The sequence below is a fragment of the Hemicordylus capensis genome, chromosome 2 (genome assembly GCF_027244095.1).
Source record: "Hemicordylus capensis ecotype Gifberg chromosome 2, rHemCap1.1.pri, whole genome shotgun sequence".
Classification (NCBI taxonomy): Eukaryota; Metazoa; Chordata; class Lepidosauria; order Squamata; family Cordylidae; genus Hemicordylus; species Hemicordylus capensis.
In genome coordinates, this window is record NC_069658.1 from 309510815 (window position 1) to 309532324 (window position 21510).

At 43.4% G+C, this 21510-nt stretch overlaps 1 protein-coding gene across 3 annotated transcripts in view; it reads left to right on the forward strand.

The window, feature by feature from the left end:
* LOC128341719 (protein bicaudal D homolog 2-like) overlaps positions 1-21510 on the forward strand; it is a 314941-nt gene that overhangs the window by 143314 nt on the left and 150117 nt on the right. The window contains exon 8 of one of the 3 annotated variants that reach the window (XM_053288165.1): positions 1721-1753. The exons of 1 other annotated variant lie outside the window; for it this stretch is intronic. In XM_053288165.1, coding sequence (XP_053144140.1) covers positions 1721-1738 — 18 coding nt within the window. In that variant the 3' untranslated portion in view covers positions 1739-1753. Of the gene's footprint in view, positions 1-1720; positions 1754-12369; positions 12861-21510 lie in introns of those variants that run through there. One more of the 3 variants, XM_053288157.1, reaches the window with a different exon arrangement.

The following is a 21510-nucleotide window of genomic DNA, read 5'->3' on the forward strand; positions in this document are numbered from 1 at the left end:
ACGTTCTGTTCTACTAAAGAAATATTAAAAGGGAGTGTACATTTCCATTATAAATTTTAAAATACAGACAACAGCACAGGTCCAATATTTTGGGGAAAACGCTCATGTAAAAAGTTCAGTCATGGCAAAGCAGTATGATCTGCATCAAGTGCTAGAATGTTATCAAGGAGGGAAGCATGCAAGCCTCTGAATAAAGGGAGTTTCAGAGCTTGTGTGGACCACAGTGGAGAAGGTCCTGTCTTGGGTGGATACATCAGCTGCGCTTCCATCAGCAGTAGGACATAGAGCAGGACTACCCCTGTGGCAGAGCAGGACTGTGCAGGTACAGGCCTTTAAATATCTTGGTCCCAAACCACCTGGATAACAACACCTTGAACTGGGATCAAGAATAAATCAGGAGCCAATGAAACTGATGCAGTAGTAAAGTTACAGAGTCCCTAAGACTTCCCCTCCATTAGACCTCAGATAGAAGTTTCCAGGCAATCTTGCAAGCACATGTAGAGCATGTCACACAAGTCCAAGATAGATGTGAATAAAGCAGGTGTGACAATGACCAGATAGTTAAAGGAAAATTGGTAGGAGGCCTGGGAAAGCCCCCTGCTTGAGATCCCTGGCACTCAGAATAGGCAATGCAGGGCTAGATGGACCAGCATGAGGTGTGATTCATAGACTAATGCAAAATAGAAATTATTTCTTTTTGTCACCTATTGATATACCATCCAAAACCTATGTCTCTGGTTAGTTTACAATAAAAGCAACACAAAACAATTTAAAATTTAACACAATGTAAAATGTGTCACTCCAAATGACACAATTATGACAATGTTCCTCAAGAAATGACACTGTACTTGCTCAGCAAAAAAAGTCAAGGCAGGGAAGATGTCAAGGTATGCTACTGGGTTTAGAAGAAGCTCATAAATATGAATTTAGTAACAATACCAAATGCACCAATTCCCATTGTGGACCTCCAAACACAGATGCACATAGCAAGTCCAAAGTTGTCATAAAGTCCCTTAGAAATCAGCATTCTCACTCAGGAGGAATCAGCTGTAACTCCTCTAGTGTGATATGCTTCAGATGTAATGCAGCTTTATGAAAGGGCATGCAAAAGCTCCTAAAAATCAACTGAATGCTCAGGAATCAGTTGTACATCTATGATTCATTTCAGGAAATGCATGAGATTCTCAGTTATATGTAAAAGACTAAATGCCAGAATAGCCAAAGCCAGATGCCAAAAAATAAAAAGCATGCCATACTGTATATGCTATGGTCAATACACACATACGACAGCCAGCACTAAATCATTGCACAGGAACAGAAGCTCATGTCCTCCATGAGGCAAGGTTGTTGGCTCTCTCCACTGCAGGCTACTGTGGAGCTAATTCCTGCAATGAGAATGGATCTTAAATAAAACATGACCTTTAGTTTAGTTTAGTTTTGTCTTTTTGAGCTTTTCATACGAGGAATTGGCTCTTGTCTTGAACTGGCATCCTATAAAATTGGAGATAGTGTGCTCACTGTGCTAAATGCAGCAAAAGCAAAGATGTCCATGAATCTGCAAAGATGGCTTACTGATGGTTTGTGCATGTTGACATCATTGTTTCTCATCTGTACAGATTCCGAGCCAGTCAGAATCATTCATGCTTTCAAGCACGATGATTCTGACTGTACTATGCAGCCTGGACTATGCAACCCTTCCTCTTGATTTCTCTTATCCCAGAGCTCTGGCAGCAGTTGATGCAGAGGTAGCCTATTGCCTGAACTGCGTGTGGTCTCCATGTAACATGCACAGGTAAGCTGTTCCATTGTTTGTTTAAACATTGGATCCACACTGTTCCTGGAGCTCTTGCCCAGCCTAACCGTGCTTTTAAGACCGGCTCTTAGATGAGGTTAAGAGATTAAGGGAGCAAGTGCTCCGTTAATTTGGCTGCTTGGATTGTGTGTCTCCTCATGGTGCATGACACAGAAATGGGTGCCTAAAGCACCTGTCTGATGAGGAATCCCTTCAGTGTGTTGGGGGTAATAGGTTAAATAGCAGAGTATTTCCAGGAGCTAACTCACTCCTATTACAGCAGAAGTTAACAGGGTCTCAGGGGCAACAGCTTGTAAATGATAAGCATGGAGATTCATGTAAGGTTAAACTAATCTACTTTATTCAGAAGTACATGATGATATATCTAACTTATGGCTAACATTGGTCAGGGAGGGACTCCTAGAAGCATGGTGCTCAGAAAGTGAGCTAAAAGCATTATAGGAAGGAGGAGGAGGCAGTCATTCCCAGGAAGTTCCTGAGTACATTCTATCAAGAGAGGGGTCATAGAGGCAGAGATAAATAGGAAAAGAGAAGGAGACCCTAACCAGTGTTCCCTCTAACAGGGAATCCCAGATTTTGTTGACTTCAACTCCCATAATTCCCAGCCAAAGGCCATCATAGGTGGGGATGCTGGGAGTTGTAGTCAACAAACTCTGGAATTCTCTGTTAGAGGGAATGCTGATCCTAATTATCTATCTCTATTCCCAATGCCCCTAGTGGTCATTAGGGTTACTGGTGCAAAAGGTCGATGCCATCTGGAGCTGGATTTCCAACACAAAGCACCATGTTCGTGGCGCAGTGCATTGTAGGATACCTGGAAGCTGGGATGCATCGTTCCAGCCTCCAGAGCTCTGTGGTGCAGCGCGGATAATCTGGGAGCATGATCTGCACTCCCAGCAGCATTTCTGTGTTTTCTGGGGGAGAAGGCAAGTTGGCTCCCAAATGGCTTCCAAACCCAGGCAGAACACATTTTTTGATTGTGCGAATGACCTCAAATTTATTTCTGTTTTGCTTATGATCGTCTTATTAACTGCACGAGAAAACTACATAAATGGTTAGGGTACTACCACCTGAATAGATCCTAAGCTGAAAATTATTGTTGGAAGAAAACAAGTTCTAATTTAAAACCATCCAATTTATAAACAGAGAGCCTTTGTACAAAGGCCTTTGTACATTTAGTCTAGTATCATATGATGATAAAAGCACATGAGGGTCAGCCTGAGGATTACATCACTCAGCAGAGCATAAAACACACATCTCTTATATGAAAATGATGTCAGGAGAAACTGTCTACTTTCAGATGTTGAGGTTTATGGTCTCTGATGTCTTGTTAAATGCTAAGGAATTTATTTATAGATTTATGTATCACAGACATATTTTGGGAATCTTCAGTAATGGAAAGCACAGTCAGGAAGAGGGAAATTGTGCATAAAATGCTTTCCTTCTGGGTGAATTTTAATGGATTGTCATCATCAAAAACAACATTGTATAACACTTGAGATAAATGGGAGCTTCTTACCCCTTCCTCTGTGTTAATTTTCTTGTGGAATTAAGAGACAATTAACAAGGTTCCATAGTAAAACCTTTCATTTTGTCAAAAAGAAAAGAACAACCCTCTAATGTATATATACTGAAATTAAAACTGAACTGCAATCCCCATTTACCACAAAAAGTGCACTATAACTTCAAATCTAGCATCATATACCACATATTCTGCTGCCTTAGGTTGTATTTTTCAACACTAAATACCAGGAAAAGTCCTATTTAATTTGGTGAGAAAATATGTAGGTTTGAGCTGATTGTTTATTATTGCCAAGAAGGGGGAAGCCATAATAGAAGCTTATTGTTGCTACATCTACTTGTATGAAATGCATTTCAAAGAAGATCCAGTGTGAAGGATAGGAAATCATTATGCATAGGAAACATCCTGAATTGCATGGTTTGTTCAAATGTCAACTGAATGCATATTCCTTGATCAAACTGACAAGTAAAGCTGCTAATACAATTATAGTCAGTCTTGCATTTGAAACAGGTCCTTTTCCAATAGTGTAAAAAAAAGGTTATGACAGTGTCCCTATTAGCATATGCGTTGTCACTCACTGTCAGAGACTATAATGCATGAAGAAAAACATATAGTATAGTAATTCTCCCTATACCTTCCCGCAAATCCCTAAGATTTTGCAATGTTTCCTTTTGCAGCTTGGCAAGAGCTATAAAACCGTCAACCTTTTTCTTTTATCTGCACTCCACATAAGCTTTGCTTTAATTCTGCACCAGCTTCCCCCAGTTAACAATTTCACCATGATAATTAGAATTCCTTTCTAGAAAAGCAGAGGGAAAGACACTTTTTGTCAGATCCTATAAAGCTGCTCTATGTGTAGCCCTGTGTGACAGCATCTACACCTTGATAAAACGGAATCCTTACTAGCTCTAAATATGCAAAACATTTCAGAACACTGTAAGGTCATAGAAAAATGTAAGATTTTTTTAAAGAAAGGAAAATTGAAATATGCAATACCTTCAACCCTGATCGTTGATTACTGCTTTAAAAAGGTATCAGTCAATGAGTTGTTTTATTACAGTCTCAGACCAGCCAACAAACACAACATATAACTATAAAAATGTATGAGATATGAAATCTACAGCCCTATGTACACTTGCCTCAGAATGAAACTGAATTCAATGGAATTTCCTTTCAAGTTTCATCTCCTCTCTCAATTCTTTACATGCCCAAAGTCTCAAGGGAATAACAGTAGTGACCACAAAAAATGACTAAATTATGAAGGCCCTTACTTATTTAGTTAGCACACAAAAATAGAATTTGGTATAAAATAATATAATTTAGTTTTTTATAATTACAAATATGCAAAAATTAGAGCTCCTGCACTCTAAGGTACCTACGCATGATTTTTGCCTGTTGGCAAATAGGCTAATAAAGTAAAAGGTTGACATAGAAGTCACTGACATAGCTTATTCACTTCTTGATTTCCGCTATGAATTCGCTTTCTCATCTTAACTTTACTAATTACCAAACTTTCATTTTTCTATGACTTTGTCTTACATTGCTGAAATTTTCAGCCCACAAGCACAAACTGCATCACTCCTGTGTGTTGTACATTTCTAGCAAGCAGTTGGTTTGAGAGAACAAATGAAGACAAAAGGTAATTAACATGACACAGTGATAATGTGCCACCAGCCAAAAGAAGGTCTTAGGGTGGATATGAATCACCATTGACTGAGTGTAAATCTTACTACAAATGTATTTAAATACATATTTGGGAAACTGGTTGTCTGTATTGTACTTCCAAGCAGAGAGATTTTTTTTACCTGGATTTCTGATCACGTAAAGAAATGTGCTAGGATTTTTCTCAGCACTTAGCAGGACAATATAGACAACTGGCTTAATGGGGCTATTCACAGGACTGCTCAGGAGGTTGGGGGTGGGTTGGGGGGAAGCCAGGGTTCAACCTATTTCCCCAGATGATCATCTTCTGTTTTTTCAGCACACAAGCCACGTACCTATACAACACGCACTGCTGGGAACAGTGAGAATCAAAAGAGGCTGGGACTTGTTTTCCTAGCCTCAGGATATCCAACAAGGCAGTGCACATGGAATGCAGTGCCTTGGGGGATTACCCCATCAGATGGGTGCTCTCGGCCTATCAATTGTCTAACTATGTTTCATTTCCTGTACCCCAATAATCCTTAAAGAAATCCGATTGTACTGTATTCCTGTCTCAAGCCTTAATTTCCAGACCAAAGCTTTGCACAAATTGATACTGTAATGGACTGTTCATTCTAGTCTCGCTAATTCCTCACACAAGCCCAAAGGTAGTCTTGGGATGTTTCACCAGTGTTCCAGAACGGTTCACTTTAAAAGCCACACTTTTATGTATGTATTAATTAATTATTTAATGTATTTCTATACCACCCAAAACTTGCATCTCTTGATGGTTTACAATTAATCATTTAAACATTAAAATAATAATCATTAAAATCAGTTAAAACCCAACATTAAAAGAATAAAAATTACATATTATTAGCTGATAGATAGATATATAGATATAGATATATAGAGACAGACAGACATAAAAAATGTTAGTATTTTTATTATTGATATACCCATGCAAACCATCCACATTGGGAGGGCAGTCTAACCTAAAACTAAGGTCTAGGGAACCACAGTACAGCCATCTAAATATGAAGTCCCATAACTCTCTATGCCTCTTCCACACTGGAAACTAAGGGGTTAATTCCCCCAGCCCTCTCTGCCCAGGGAGGTAGCCTTTACCTCTTAAGGAGTAAATCTGCTGCAGCTGTTGAGAGAAACATAGACAAGGGGCCCATATAACTCACTGACACCTCTAGGAAGATAAGGGAAGGGGCAACGAATGGGGAAATGGAATAGGCTATAAAGGGTGGCTGTTGGGAAACTGATACAAGTTAAGGGATGGTCAATTGTTTCATTCTGATGTAAACAAAGGTGGATCTGCACTGATGATAGGCTTTGCATTCCTTCTAAGACTTTTGTTACACCATGATAGATGACTAAGCTACCCTCTGTGTATAAATACTTACCTGTAACTGGGGGTCTTCGCTCTTGATTTGGGTGTGCCCCGAAAGCCTTACTTGCTAGCAGTAAAATCCCATAAGCTTTTCCCTGTATGTGTGTGTATTATTTGGCGTCATACACCACCCAGACAAGAACCGGCTTTCACAGTTATATCATTATCATCTTCATCTTTAATTAGAAATTTACATGTATTTCTAATTGCTTGCAAGAGAGAACGCCTCTTCCAATGCTAACCAACTCCTCTCCCTGCTAATTTTCCATACTAACCCCCAGTACACACTACCTCACACACAGAGTCACTAGCTTTAGAAACACAGGTGTCTTATATGCCTGTGAGGTAATTGATGGAGGAGCTTAAACATGAATCTTGTGCTAAGTACCAGCTGTAGATTTACAGGGTTTTTAAGTGACAATGTCTCTCTTTCCAGTTAGTCCTTAGTCCAATGTGTTACAGAGCCGGTTGGGGTGAGAAGATTCAGGGGCCTCCTGGTCCCCAGGAGACCCATAAGGCACCGCACAAGTGTGCAGTGACTTTTGGGGAGCCTTCTGACACTGAGAAGTTTGTTGTAGCCTCCTGGTTGGGAGGCTACTCATGAGTCGTGGTGTGGAGCCACACCGCGGCAACATAGGATCATTTAACCCGCTTTTCAGGTGCTCTTGGCTGAGTAAGACACAAGTTAAGGAGAACGGCTATTTTTCAAGAGAATAGCAAAACTTCTCTTGTTAGCACAAAGGATTAGTTGAACTAATCACTGCAAAAGGAGCTTAGATAAGGCTGTATCACTCCCTCCTCACTATCACAGTATTAATGGTCTAGCTGGGACTTGGGAGGAGGCTCATTAGCGTGAAAAGCTAACCACACCTAGAAGGTCTTCCTGACCCATGAGATAAGCTTTTAGTTCGCCCATTTACTCTGTCCCACATTCACTTTATTGTTCTTCAAGATTGTACACACCCGTGATTGAATCATACAGCATGTACTATTTTGTTAACCACGGATGTCATCCCCTGCAACCAGGAGGTGTGACCTGTGTTTGGCCTAAAGGCATGTTTTTGCCTTCTTAAGACCTACCTGTTTCGCCAAATGTTTGAATAAAATAATAAAGATAACAACAACAACAACAACACCATATCAGCAGCAACAACAACAACATAGGGACCACAGAAATCACCATCAGCCAATTACAAAAAGCAACTTTACTGGGAACAGCCTATATTTTGCGATGATATCTATAATAACCAACAGTATTGAAGATAAAATTCAACCATCCCAGGTCCTTGGGAAGGACTCGATGTCTGGATAAAACAAACCAGTCAATAACACCTGTCTGACTGTGTAAATAAATAAATAAATAAATAAATAATATAATTTATTTTAATTTTTATTGGTATTGTTAACTGCCTAGAGTCTTTGGAGGAGGTGGTATATAAGAAAATTTAAATAAATAAATAAATAAATATTTTAACCCTATGTCCCACTCAATGGTATGTTCCTTCTTTGGACCCACCATCTGTGTGTGCTCTGGCTTTTCCATCTACCATGGTCGTTGCTCCAGCTTTGCTTCCAGGTCCTGTTTTGGACCCGTCTCCTGATCCAAACCTTGCACTATGCTTGGCTACCTTAGAAAACTTGACCTCCCCTCGATTTCCCCTGGAACCAGCTGCTTTCCTCATCCCCTGGCTTGCAAGTGGCACGCTTGCCTCTTCTCTACCCTGTCATTCGGCTTGGCCCCTGGGAAGAAAGACCCCAGCTTTCCCTATAGTGCAAGTGTGACAGACACACCAACAGAATTGGAAGACGGTATTACTAACAATCTCTCCCTCAGCCCTCAGTCTCTATCCCCTTCCTCCTAAGTCTAAACTCTGCACTCCAGGTCCTCTGTCTCTCTGGCAAGCCTTAAGCTGATTTAATTGCAATTTTGACCTAAAGCACCTCTTCATGAGTCTTTGATTTATATTGCTAGTTAAAGTTTTATTGTCTTTTATCAATTGCCTATTTTTCATTTCCTGTACACCAACAGTCCTTAAATAAATCTGATTGTGCCATATCCCTATCTCAAGCATTTGTTTCCAGACCAAAGCTTTGCACAAATTGATACTATAATGGACTGTTCACTCTAGTCTCGCTAATTCTGCACACAAGCCCAAAAGTTGTCTTGGGACGTTTTGTCAGCATTTCAGAACAGTTCATTTGACACCACACATTCACACAACCTGCACAGCAATGTGGATCAACAGAGGCTGTGACTTGTTTTCTTGACCTCTGGATATCCCACAAGGCACTTTGAGCTGAGCCCAGTGCCTTGGGTGATTCCCCCGTCAGATGGGTGCTTTTGGTGCTTGTCTATGTGTCTCCTTAGGATGTGTGGAGACTTATGATCTCAGCAGCTTGGTTAAGGCAATGCTTGCTCCCTTAACCTCAGCTAAGAACCAGGCTTGGGAGCGGGGTTAGGCTGGGTGGGAGCCCCAAGATCTGCATGGATCCTGGCGCTCCACACAAGCAGCCTCAATAAGTGATTATATGCATGTGTAGGTTTTCACTTGGTGAATAGTCACAACTATGGAGTATAAGAGTGGCTAACCTGGATCAAAACAGGCAGTTGTGTTACACCATTGGAGCAAAATTTGCAAGAATAAAAGGCTGGATTATGAATACATGCATGAATGAATGACTGCATGAATAAATGAATAAAATTATATGTGAGTGGGGAGAGATGTAAGGACATGAGAGATGTTCTGTTTGCTCCTTTTTTACCCAACTTGTCTCTCTGTGTGACTGTATGCCTTTTGTATAATGCAGAACAAACCTCTGTCCCTTCCCAAAGCTACAATTCCTCCCTTTTAAATTCAAACTCTGAGTAAAAGTTCTGTGTTCCTCAGAAGCATATGCACTAGTGGAGCCTGACCAGGGGCGCCCTGTGTCCAGCCGCCACTGTGGCCCGGCTCACCCCTCCCCCAACATCTGACTACAGACGCAGGGGCGTGGTCTGTCTCCCAAACGGGGCCGCGCGGCCCCATTCAGGAGTTAGATCCAGGTCACTGCTGCATTCGCAGAGTGGCCAGGAGCGGCTCTTCCCTGACTTAAAGCAGGGAGAGGCGCTTCTGGCCGCACTGTGAACACAGCGCTGGCCATCCCACTCTCAAATGGGACTGCGCAACCCCATTCGGGAGCTAGATTGGGGCCAGCACTGCATTCACAGCATGGCCAGAAGTGGCTCTTAAGGCAGGGAAGAGCCGCTCCTGGACATGCTGCAGATGCAGCGCCAGCCTGTTTGTTTGTTTGTTTGTACATATTTTTATACCACCCAAAACTTAGGTCTCTGGGCAGTTTACAAGAAGATAAAAACAACATTAAAACAATAGTTAAAAAAACAACAAGAAATTTAAAACACAACAATTTATTTTTTTTTAAACAATATTCTAAAACAACATTAAAAACAATCAAAACAGTATCAGTTAAAAGCCTGGGTGAACAGATGCATCCTTAAAGACTTTTTAAACATTGTCAGAAATGGGGAGGCTCTTATTTCACTAGGGAGCACATTCCAAAGCCTCAGGGCAGCAGCGAAGGCCGGTCCCTGAGTAGCCACCAGACGAGCCGGTGGCAAATGTAGATGGACCTCTCCTGATGATCTCAATGGGCAGTGGGTTTTATAACGAAGAAGCTGTTCTCTTAAAAACCCAGGGCCCAAGCTGTTTAGGGCTTTATAGGTTATAACTAACACCTTGTATTTTGCCTGGAAACATATTGGCTGCCAGTGCAACTCCTTCAATAGAGGGATAATATGGTCTCTCCTAGATGACCCAGAGACCAGCCTGGCTACCACATTCTGAACCAACTGTAGTTTCCAGACTATGTACAAGGGCAGCCCCAAATAGAGCACATTACAGTAATCCAGTCTGGAGGTTACCAGCAGATGTACCACTGTTTTGAGGTCATCTGTCTCAAGAAACGGACGCAGCTGGCATATCAGCTGAAGTTGATAGAAGGCATCTCTGGCCACTGCCTCAACATGGGATACCAAGGAGAGACTTGGATCCAGAAGCACCCCCAGACTGTGTACCTGTTCCTTCTGGGGAAGTGTGACCCTAGCACAGGCAGATCAAAATAGTCTCCTGAGTTTTGACCCCGCACAATGAGTACCTCCGTCTTATCTGGATTCAGTCTCAGTTTGTTATCCCTCATCCAGCCCAATACCGACTCCAGACAGGCATTTAGGGAGGTTATGCCTTCTCCTGATGATGCTGACATGGAGAAATACTGATAACATACTGATAACACCCTGACAGCATACTGATAACACCCTGCACCAAATCTGATGATCTCTCCCAGCGGTTTCATGTAGATCTTAAACAACATCGGAGACGATACAGAGGGACACCATACAAAAGTTCAGATTTTGAAGAACAACAGTCTCCAAGGGACACCATCTGGAACCTGCCTGAGAGGTTCACTGCAGAGCAGTGCCTCTCACTCCCAACCCCCCCCCCCGACGCTCCAGAAGGATACTATGGTTGATAGTATCAAAAACCGCCAAGAGGTCCAAAAGGACCAACAGAGTCACACTTCTGTCATTTCCCAGTTGGAGATCATCCATCAGGCCGACCAAGGCAGTCTCCGCTAGCCAGCCCGGAAGCCAGTTTGAAATGGGTCTAGATAATCAGTTTCCTCCAAGACTGTCTGCATGTGGCCCCACTCGGTTGCTAAACCAGCACCCTCTGCATCTGACGTCAGACGTGTGGGGTGTGTCGGGGCTGTGATCCGAGTTCTTTGAACCCAGTTGCCCAATGAGTACTATGCCCCTGAGCTTATACTACATTGTGAATAGTAGTTTACCATGTTTACTGAATGTTGCCTAAGGGAGGCCAGTTTCTTAACATCTGAAACTAATTTTTCACAACATTGTATGGACCAGTTCAGAGAACTGGGTGCTGTGTCATGGTCAGTGGCCGCTTGTTTCCAACATGCAGTTCTGTTATAAGATACCTTTATGGCTATGATATTGTTGATACTGTCCAAGAAATTCTTGTTAGACTATAGCTATTGTGCTTGAAATGCATTAGTGCTGTGGGCCTGAATGCACCTATACTACACTTCAGAAAACTGGGAACAGGAGATCCAAGCTCAAGCTGTATTTCTGGCAGGTTGCCCAATGCTACCACTACCAATATTCCTGATGCTTAGCGGAGCCCGTCTTGTCTTCAGCTTGAGGATTCAATGCAGTTCCAGGATTTCACATATTGCACTGAGAGATCATTACCTTGTTTCCGGTGAAGAGTGTCCTTAGTTGGAAATAACCTTAAAGTAGGAGTAGCCTCCATAACAGGAGCATAATAACCACGTCGTCGCCCATATTGTGGTGGGGGATCAGTCAGTGGCAAAGAATGCAGGCAGAAAAACGTGTAACACAGGGATGTGTGAAGTGTCGGGGTGGGGTGGGTGATATATGTCAGGGGCGTAGCAAGGCTGGAGTGGGCCCAGAGACAAGATTTTAAAATGGCCCCCCTCTCACTGAAGCTCAGCTCATGAAGCAAATAAATCTTAAATAAGGCTGAATAGTGGTAACAAAGACTTGCCTCTGGGTGGGGCCCCAAGGCAGTGGGCCCCCAGACAACTGTCTCCCCTTGCCCTATTATAGTTACGCCCCTGAATATGTGATACATGTTCTAGCATCAGACTTTTGACACAGTGGTGATAGGCGTGGATGCCTTATTCTGGCATCTGGCGGGCGCTCCGGGGCATGCATTCCAGCCAGCCAAAGTGTATCACCAGGCGCTGCCCCTCTCCTCCTCCTCCTCCTCCTGGTCCGGCTGGGGTGCGTTAACAGCGTGTGACTTCCTCCGAGAGTCCAGCTGAAAGCAGCCTCGAACGGTTGGGGCTGGGAACCTGAAGACTAGGCGCCCCTTCCTTTCTTCCGCCCGCGCGCCGGTAGCGTAGTGGAGAGAGCCTGGACCCCTCACCCCCCTCCCCTTGTGCGCTTTTACCCACAATCCCCCGGCTTTAAGTGCGGCCAAGTCGAGTTTTTCGCGTTTGGCTGTGGGATGGGAGCGGAGGAAACCTGAACCCGAGACGCCCCCTGAGCCTCTGTGCTGCGGCAGCGGCTGCACCTGGCGCCTTGGCAGGCTGGGCACGTTCCTCCCCGCCGGGTCTCACGCACTGGCCGCCGGGCCCTAGTTGGGGAAGTGGCGAAGTGCGTCGTCCGCCCCGCTGTGGCAGGGCTGCTGTGTGGAGGCAACTGCCACCGTGCGGGCAGCAGCCTTTGGGCAAGACGTTCTCCTGTCCTTCCTCCTCCCCTTCCCGGCCGGTGCCTTAAGGCGAGATGCAACCGCCAGAGAGAAAGCGCGCGCGGGAGCGACGGAGAGCTGCTCTTCCTCGCCTTCTGAGGCTGCAGTAGCCCAGCCTTGCGCCTTCGCCCCCACCAAAGTCACGGAGGAGCTTCTGCAGTGAGAGCTGAACCGAGATGGAGTCAGAGGGTGAGTATGGCGGAGGGAGGGGAAGGAGTGGGAATGCTGCAGTCTGCAGATCCCCCGAGTTTGCTGCTCTGTCCCTTCTCCACTCCAAGGTAGCTTGCGATGCATATACTTCTCATCTCTCCCTGTGCCTCAGGAAAACTTTCCATGCAAGTTTGGACTGCCAAATTTATCTGTGCGGAAGCTAGTCTCTCACTGCCCTCCCCCCAGTTCTTTCCTACGGGATGGGGGTGGGCTGCGTCGTGGTTCAACGTGCTCGAGTAACTTTGTTTTCCTTTGAAACTTCAACGCACAAGGTTAGGTGGAAGTGTTAATGTAAACCTACTCTGCAGAGCTTGATTTTCAGCCTTGACGCCAGCCTGGCGTGTCTGCTAATAAATCCACAGATCCAGATGTGCTTGGAAAGCAGTCTTAAGACATGATGGCAGTTGCTATCTCTCCTGCTTGTCATCAGCAGTTGATCGTCCGGTGTGCCTTCTCTGAACATGGGTTTAGCTGTCCTGCATGAACTTCTTTGATCTCTCTCAAACTTAAGCAAGTGTTTAAGAGAGAGGCCAGTCTGTCTAGATCTTTTGTAAGTCCTCATGGTCTCCTTTTAAAAGCAAACACACACACACACAAAAAACCCCTCTCTTGAAATTTTAAGCCTTTTCTGTTGTAATGATGCTCTGTATAGATCCATCAAGGTGAGACAAAGTTGTGTGTTGTATGAAATGCATGTTATAAAAAAAACTCTACACATTTAATGCAAACTCAATACACTTATTTCTCTCTCTTTCTCCTGAAATGTTGTTAATCTTGTCATAGAGATTTCCCTGCTGTAAATTGCTCCAAATACCTTGGGTGCTGCTGCAAACAAATATGTTCTGTCTTTCACATCCCTGCTTCTTTAGTGAAGATCTGCAGATGAGTCCTAGTTAACAAGAGGCAACTTCTGATTACTGTTGAAGGCCTGCCAGGTTCATTGTGTGGTGGATTTGGCAAACTGGAGCAGCTGCTTCATTCAGTTATTGTTCAGTAGGAATGTACATTAAGTGCATTTTGCATCTTTTACTTTGGGGCATCCCAGGAGTATTTGGAGTCTGAACCAAATTCTAAAGATCTCACCAGACCTGTGAGGTTCAAATTACTTTTAAGACAAAGTACTTGTTAGTTTTAGAAAGAGCTTCAAGTTCAGTGCTGAGGTTGAAATTCTGCCCCTTTCTCTACCTCTTGGCTTCTACCAATTTACATGTGCATAAGAATGAGAGTAAGCTTTCTTAATAGAACCCAAGCCATTTACATGATTCATGAAAATGGACAGTGAGACTGTTATTGGTTCATGCTTGTTCTGGGCAGGAGATAAAAGCATATGAAGGTACAAGTTAAGATCAGGAGAGGCAACCTTAATGCTTAATTTCTTTACTGTTTTTCTATTTAACTAAGAACACTGGTTAATACCTTGATTAAAATTCTGTACCATCAAATAACTTTGTGCATATTAAAAGCCACATATCTGTTATGGTTCTTATGAAGTATTAGAATTGGACCTTCTAATAGAGAGATATTTAGGAACTTCTTAGCTATTAGTACAAATGTCGTGCATTTAGTTTTTCTACTGATAACCACTGACCAACTGTGGTTTCTAGCTTAGGTCTGCCTGTTTGCAAATGCTATTTCCTCACTAAATTAAGAAGATGATCTCCAAACCCACAGACAATCACTAAGATTAATTTTAGAACAGTTGAGCACCTCAGAATTTGTCACAATTTCCATTTCTTTTACTGATGCTGGCTAAACTAATGTTCAATTTTGAACATAACTTCTCCAACTTTGTAGAATATTGTTATCCAGCAGCAGGCTTAGCCAGCGCATGAGGCAGCTTGGTGAGCGAAGTATGCATAGGGATTTTCCTCTCTCCTCCATTTAAACATTTCTCTATCCTCAGACTGTGCCAGGGAACACTTTTTTCTCCCCCTCCCCAATGGAACCTTTTCCTTCTCTCCCTGCCTCCAGAACTCATTCCCTGTGATGTGCAAGATATGCCAGGGTGGAATATTCCTCCCACCACACCCAGACCTCTTTCCTCACCTTCTACCCTCTCCACAACTTGGATCTCTCCCCTCATCACCCCTTCAGTTTAAAATGCAGCAGCCAGATTGGTCTCTGGGTTTCTTGGAGAGACCATATTATGCCTGTTTTAAAACAACTGCACTGGCTGCTGATGGTTCTGGGCAAAATACAAAGTGCTGGTAATTAGCTTTGAAAGCCCTAAATGGCTTAGGACTGGGTTACCTGGGAGAGCACCTTCTTCAGTATGATCCCCACTGCACTTTAAGGTCAACAGGAGAGGTCCGTCTCTGGCTGCCACTAGCTTGCCTGGTGGACTCAGGATCGGGCATTCTCTGTAGCTGCTCCTGGGCTCTGGAATGCACTCCTTGTGAATAGTAGAGGATTAAGATCTTTAGCAGCTTTTAAAAGAGCCCTGAAAACATATCTTTTTAGCCTGAAGTGAGTACTGAAATGATTTTAAGCTGGTTTTAATTTTGTTTTAATGAGTTATTTGGTTTTTAAATCTGTTTTTATATTTGTGAACTGCCTAGAGCCATCTGGGTGAGGTGGCATAAAAATCTAATAAATAATAACAACTAACATGTTACCCTTTCCCTCTGCTCCTCTGCCCACACCTTTCCCCCCAGCACTTCCTTCCCTCCATCCTCCACCTTGTGGTAGTGGTGACAGCAGCAAGTTCTACTGCTGCTTCTTGGTTAATGGTCTTCCCATTCTTCCTCCTTGATTAAGAAAGCGGTCATCTCTTCTTCCCAGCTTAGACCTACTGACCATCATAATCAAAGCCTTCGTAACCTCAAAACCAGGCTGCTGCAATATATCCCACCCAGGATCACCTTTCATGATTTGTTTGGGAGCAGCAGCTGGTACAGAATATGGCAGCTGCTTCTTAAGAGAGTTGGATGCTAAAAGCAAATTATGCTAGTTCTCCACTATGTGCTCCATACTCCAGCACCTATTCCCTAGAAGAGAGCTGCACTATCCTCTAAGGCAGGGATTCTCAACATTGGGTCCCCAGATGTTCTTGGACTAACTCCCATAATCCCTAACCAAAGACCACTGGGATTGGGGATTATGGGAGCTGAAGTTCAGTAACATCTGGGGACCCAATGTTGAGAACCCCTGCCCTAGGGAATAGGTGCCGCAGTTGATTTTGTTCAAAGCCCTAAACTTGGTCTGTGTTCCTTAAGAACTTGTGCTGGATCAGACAAAAAAACGCAACCCCATATCTAATCCAGCACCCTGTTTTCACACAGTGGCCACCCAGATACCTCTGGGAAGCCTACAAGATGGGCTTAAAGCTGCTTTATTCTGAGTCAGTCATTGGTCCATCTACCTCAGTTTATCTACACCAGGGATTCTCAAACTTGGGTCCTCAGGTGTTATTGGACTTCAACTCCCATAGTCCCCAGCCTCAGTGGCCTTTGGTTGGGGATTATGGGAGTTGAAGTCCAATAACACCTGAGGACCCAAGTTTGAGAATCACTGATCTACACCGACTGGCAGCAACTCTCCAGGATTTCAGGGGTCTTTTGGGGCCCTTCCTTGAGATGCCAGAGATTGAACCTGGACCTTCAGCATGCAGAGCAGATGCTGTACGACAGAGTTATGGCCGCATGCAAGGCAATGGCACTCCCATGCTGTTGCCCATTAGCCACCGATATTCAGAGGCACACTGCTTCTGCTGTGGAAACAACCTCCTTTCATAGTTTCCCAGCTCAGCTGTAATACCCCTTAAGTCCCACATCAGAGTGACAAGTTAAAACAACAAGAGAGCTGTTTGTGGTGGTTAATCCCAAATCTGAAACACTGTTGCTCCTGAGACTTCCAAAGCCAGAATACTTTACATTAGGAGTGTGCATGTAACTGGTTCCGTGCACACCTGGGAAGGGTGTGTGTATGTGGGGGGGTTGCTTTAAGGCACAGGGTGGGTGCCCTTACCTCTCCCACAGCGCTGCTTCAAAAACCGCTGGTGTGGGGTGGCTGTATACCCTCTTGCCACCCCGGTCAGCATAAAACTGAAAGTGGCATGCATGTGTGTGTGCATCACACAAGAACCTGCGCATGTCATGCGTGCACCCTCCACCTCCAGTTTTATGCTGACCAGGGCAGCAAGAGGGTATACAGCCACCCCATGCCAGCAGTTTTTGAAGCAGCGCCTGAGAGGGAAGAGGGGAGGTAAGGTTACCCTCCCTGTGCCTTAAAGCGGCCCCTCCACATTCAAACCAGTTTGATTGCAGGGTTTCCGAACCAATTCAGTGTTCTAGGAATAGAATGCCGAACTGATTTGTGCACATCCTTACTTTACATGGATGCTCTCGAGACTTCTCTGATTGGTTAAACATGTACAATCTGGGAAAACATTGTTGTTTTATTAGTGTCTTTTAAATAGTCTGGCTTTAAAATGTTGTTATAGGTATTTAGATTCCACCCTGCTCTTAGCATTACCTGCCATGAGTCTCTGTGGTTAGGGTAGATTATGTTAAAGAAATGCCAGTGCCAGGAATATTTGTAACGGAGACGATTATTACATAATATTAATATGATGGTCAGCTTCATGAAAACTTTGTGACTTGTTCTTTTTCTAGAGAAGTTATCTCCATTACTCCAACCTAGACAATTACAGGTCAGTTTCTAATATCTCTTTTTGGGACAAGGTGATGGAACATGTGCTGTCATCAAGCTACAGAAGGTCTCTTGGATTATCTTGACCCTTTTCAACCTAGCTTCTCCTCTGAGTTTGAAACCAAAACGGTCTTGGTCACCCTGGTAGATGACCTGTGCTGGGAACTGGACAGAAGAAATATGTCCCTGTTGTCCCTGCTTGTCCTCTCAGCAGCACTTGGTGCAATTGACTATGGTATCCTTCTGGACCATTCTTGGTGTTGGGATTAGGCACAACAGGGCTTGGCAAATTTTCTTTGGTTCCAGGAGCCAGCCTCCAAATTTAGGAGCTGGACAGTGGACGCTTGACAAAATAACCAGACTCAGTGATGGGCATTGTGGATGGGGAGGGTAAAGGTGTCTATTTTTATCATTTACAGTCAAAATACTTCAAACAGAAACAAGGCTCCCTGGGACAAATACAGATTTCATTAAATAACTCTACCCTTGAAGATCCTCGTCTAGGCACCTTGGCTTTCTGGTGCCTGGGGTTTGTCAAGCCCTGAGGTACTGTCTTCGACTGGTTCACCTTCTGCTTCAGGAAGAGCTTCAGTCTTGTCCCCCCATGTTGTTTTAACATCTGCATGAAACTGCTAATGGAGATCTGGGCAGTGGGTGTTATTAATAAGTGGGTGACATCCAGCTCTATCTAATTTTTATCATGCCTTAAGGAGTTGGTGGATGTGCTAAAATAGGTCTTGGAGGCAGTGATGGGCTAGATGTGAGCAAACTGAGTCTTAGTCTAGATAAGAGAGAGAAGTGGTTGTTATTAGGAGAGCCAGTTGTGGAATATGGGTTCAGTTTGTTTTGGATAGAGTTGTACTCTCTCTGAAGGCACAACTGTGCAGGCTGGCAGTTCCCCTGGATCCAGCATTGCTCCTAGGAAGGTCAGGTGGCAGCCATGGGCAGGCATGCTCTGCAGAGTCTTGCCTTGTGTGCCAGCTGCAACCCTTCCTTGAGAAAGCAGATCTGGCTACCTGACATCATCCATTACTTAGTCATATCACATTTGGATTACTGCAGCCGTGTGGTACTGTCTTTGAAAAGTATTTAAAAACTGCAGCTTGTGTAAAATGCAGCAGCAAGGTTAACCACTTTGATGGAACATATCACCTCAGTGTTGAAAGGGCTGCATTGGCTGCTAATTTATTTCTGGATTCAGTTCAAGCTGATGTTGACCTTTAAAGCCCTCATGACTTGGCTCCTAAATATCTAAAGTACTGCCTCTTCCTAAGTGAATGGAACCTCACAAGATCTTCTGGAGGAGCTTTGCTCTGAATGCCAACACTGGCAGAGGTCTGCTTGTCAAGCATGTGGGAAAGGACCTTCTCAGTGGTTGCTCTGAGACTGTGGGCTCCCTCCTTGTGGAAATGTGGAGACCATCTGACCTTTCAAGAGCAATGTTGGGTCCAGGAGAACCACCAGAAGGAGTGCTTTGCAGAACCTTGGCTGGTATGCCAGCTGCAACCCTTCCTTGAGAAAGCATCCTTATGTCCACCATGAAATTTAAGATTGTCGGGAATGTTCTGCTAAGTACACTAGATCTTATCCTTAAGGGCCAGTTAGACATTTTGATGTCTCCCCCTTAAGTTTGAAACTTGCATACCTTGGAGATCTGCCAGGACCCAAGCCTATATTTCTTATGGAAGTGAGGCAAGGCATTTTTTTGCTAAACTGGCTTTTGGTGGCTGGGGACAAAATGGAACAGGGCTGCACAATTTTGGCCTCTTGTTGGACTACAACTTCCATCATCCCTGATTATTGGTCACTGTGGCTGGGGATGATGGGAGTTGTAGTCCAACAGCAACTGGAGGGTCAAAGTTGTGCAGCCCTGTTCTATCCTGTCCCCAGCCACCAGAAGCCAATCTAGCTAAAATACAGCCCTAGGATAGAATAATAATCATCCTGTCCAGCCCTCTGAGCTCTTGGCATGGACTGGAATATAAGTCCAGTAAATAATAAATATGCAGGATATATTCTGCTCTCCAAGAAGATCTATGCTCAAAAAACATATGACACTTATTGGATGGTCATTCATTCATTGTCTGCAACTTCTATTATTTTGTTGGTATAGCAGCATGCTGCACAACTTTGATATTTCTAAAATGTCAATCAAATGCATAATACAGAAAACAGTTGATGTCAGGGGATCCTAATTTAAACACTCTTCAGGTCCCTCTCAGGACGAGTAAAAGATATTGGGATTGGGAACAATTCTTGGGATATTAAATGTGGGGAAATTGCCTCTTTAGGGTCATGGAGAGTTACGAAAACAAACCCACAATGTCCAAAACTCTTGGTTAGCCTTTCAGAATTTTGAGAAATAAGGCTGGTTCTGACAAACATGGGCTGTGGCAAGAACATGCCTGCCCCGACATCGCCAAAGGACGTGCCAACGCGATCCCTGCACATCTGTTCATGTGGGAGGGGTGTTCATCCAAATTGCTCCTGTATATGCACTGCAAAACCCACAGTCCCATCCTCCTCACATGTAGAGTAATATGCTCATCTCAGCCATCCCTATGAGAGATTTGATACTGTTGCTTCTTTGCCTTATGACCTTTGTATATAACAATTTTTGTTTTTTTCCCCTCACAACCAAAAAGTGTGGAAATATTTCATTTCAAAAGGATGAAAGCTGAAACTCTGTTGCTGATAGAAGATGATGATATACCTTATACAGTAAACCACAGCTGCACTGTCTTCATGGCAAACAGATGCTACTTCCATATGCATAATAACAATTCCCTTTTTAAAAAACATCTTCGAAGTATAATGGCTAAAATGTATTTTTAATGATGTAATAAAATGATTGCGAGAACAGCTGCTATTCTACAGACAACATCCCCATGTTCTGTGCATTTCTAAGAGGCATTTATCGACCCTTGGAAGAAAAGCCTTATTGATACTAATATTAACAGAATTTAAACAAGAGTTATGGATATAAAATAGCTTTAATTATCATTTAGGTCCAAGTTTGATTTGAGCTAGTATATCTGATATAAGTCCAGATGAGCGTAAGTGTTTCAGATGAACCAATGGATCATCACCAGTTACAGATAATAAACTGTATGATTTCATCTTTTTAAAATGATTGTATTCTTAGAAGCTTATTTTATAAAACAACCAAGAGTACTTTCTTTTGAAATGAATTAGCCTCACATCCAAACTCTGTGTTTAGGGTGCCAGCACTTGTGGGAATAAAGCAGTGGTAGAGTGGATGCTCTCTGTGCAGAAAGCTCCAGGTTTAATCCACAGGAACTTCTGGTAGGGTTAGGAAAGACCTTTTCTGAAACCCCAGAGAATCACCGTCAGTAGGTATAGACCATTGAGTTAGATGGACCCGTGATCTGGCTGCATAAATAGCAGCTTTCTATATTTGTATAAATGGCAACATAAACTGGCTTTTGTTTGTGGGCTAGATTGAGGAACACAGACAGATCATGATGGTGCGCACTATCTAGTGCAATCTCTGGCCACACTATACCATGCGCCCGGATGTACATTTCTATTGCAAATGAGTACATGTACATGAGTACCTACTGCTTGGACCCTCCAATCTTGCTCTCACTTACCTTCCTGGTTGTGTGTGACTATCTTTGTACTGGGGCCAGTTTAAGGATCTACAATCAAAAATACAGCCAAGTTGTAAGACATGTCAAGTATCTTAACTTTTAAACAAAAAGAGAAGTTGAGTTTAAATAAGTTTTGCATAAAAGACTATGTTGTGTCTAGAGTAAGTCGACAGTACTATGCTCAAGCTGCAGTACAGTGGATGCAGCTAGTTTGTCAAATGTCACATTGTTAGAAATCTTTTAAATAAGTGTAAACATCAGTTTGGTTTTCTGTTGTGTGTGTTAATTTTTGATAAAGAATGGTTATAACGACTTGATTATGTGTTCATTGCATCATTTAGCTTTAATGTAAGAACTAATGTTCC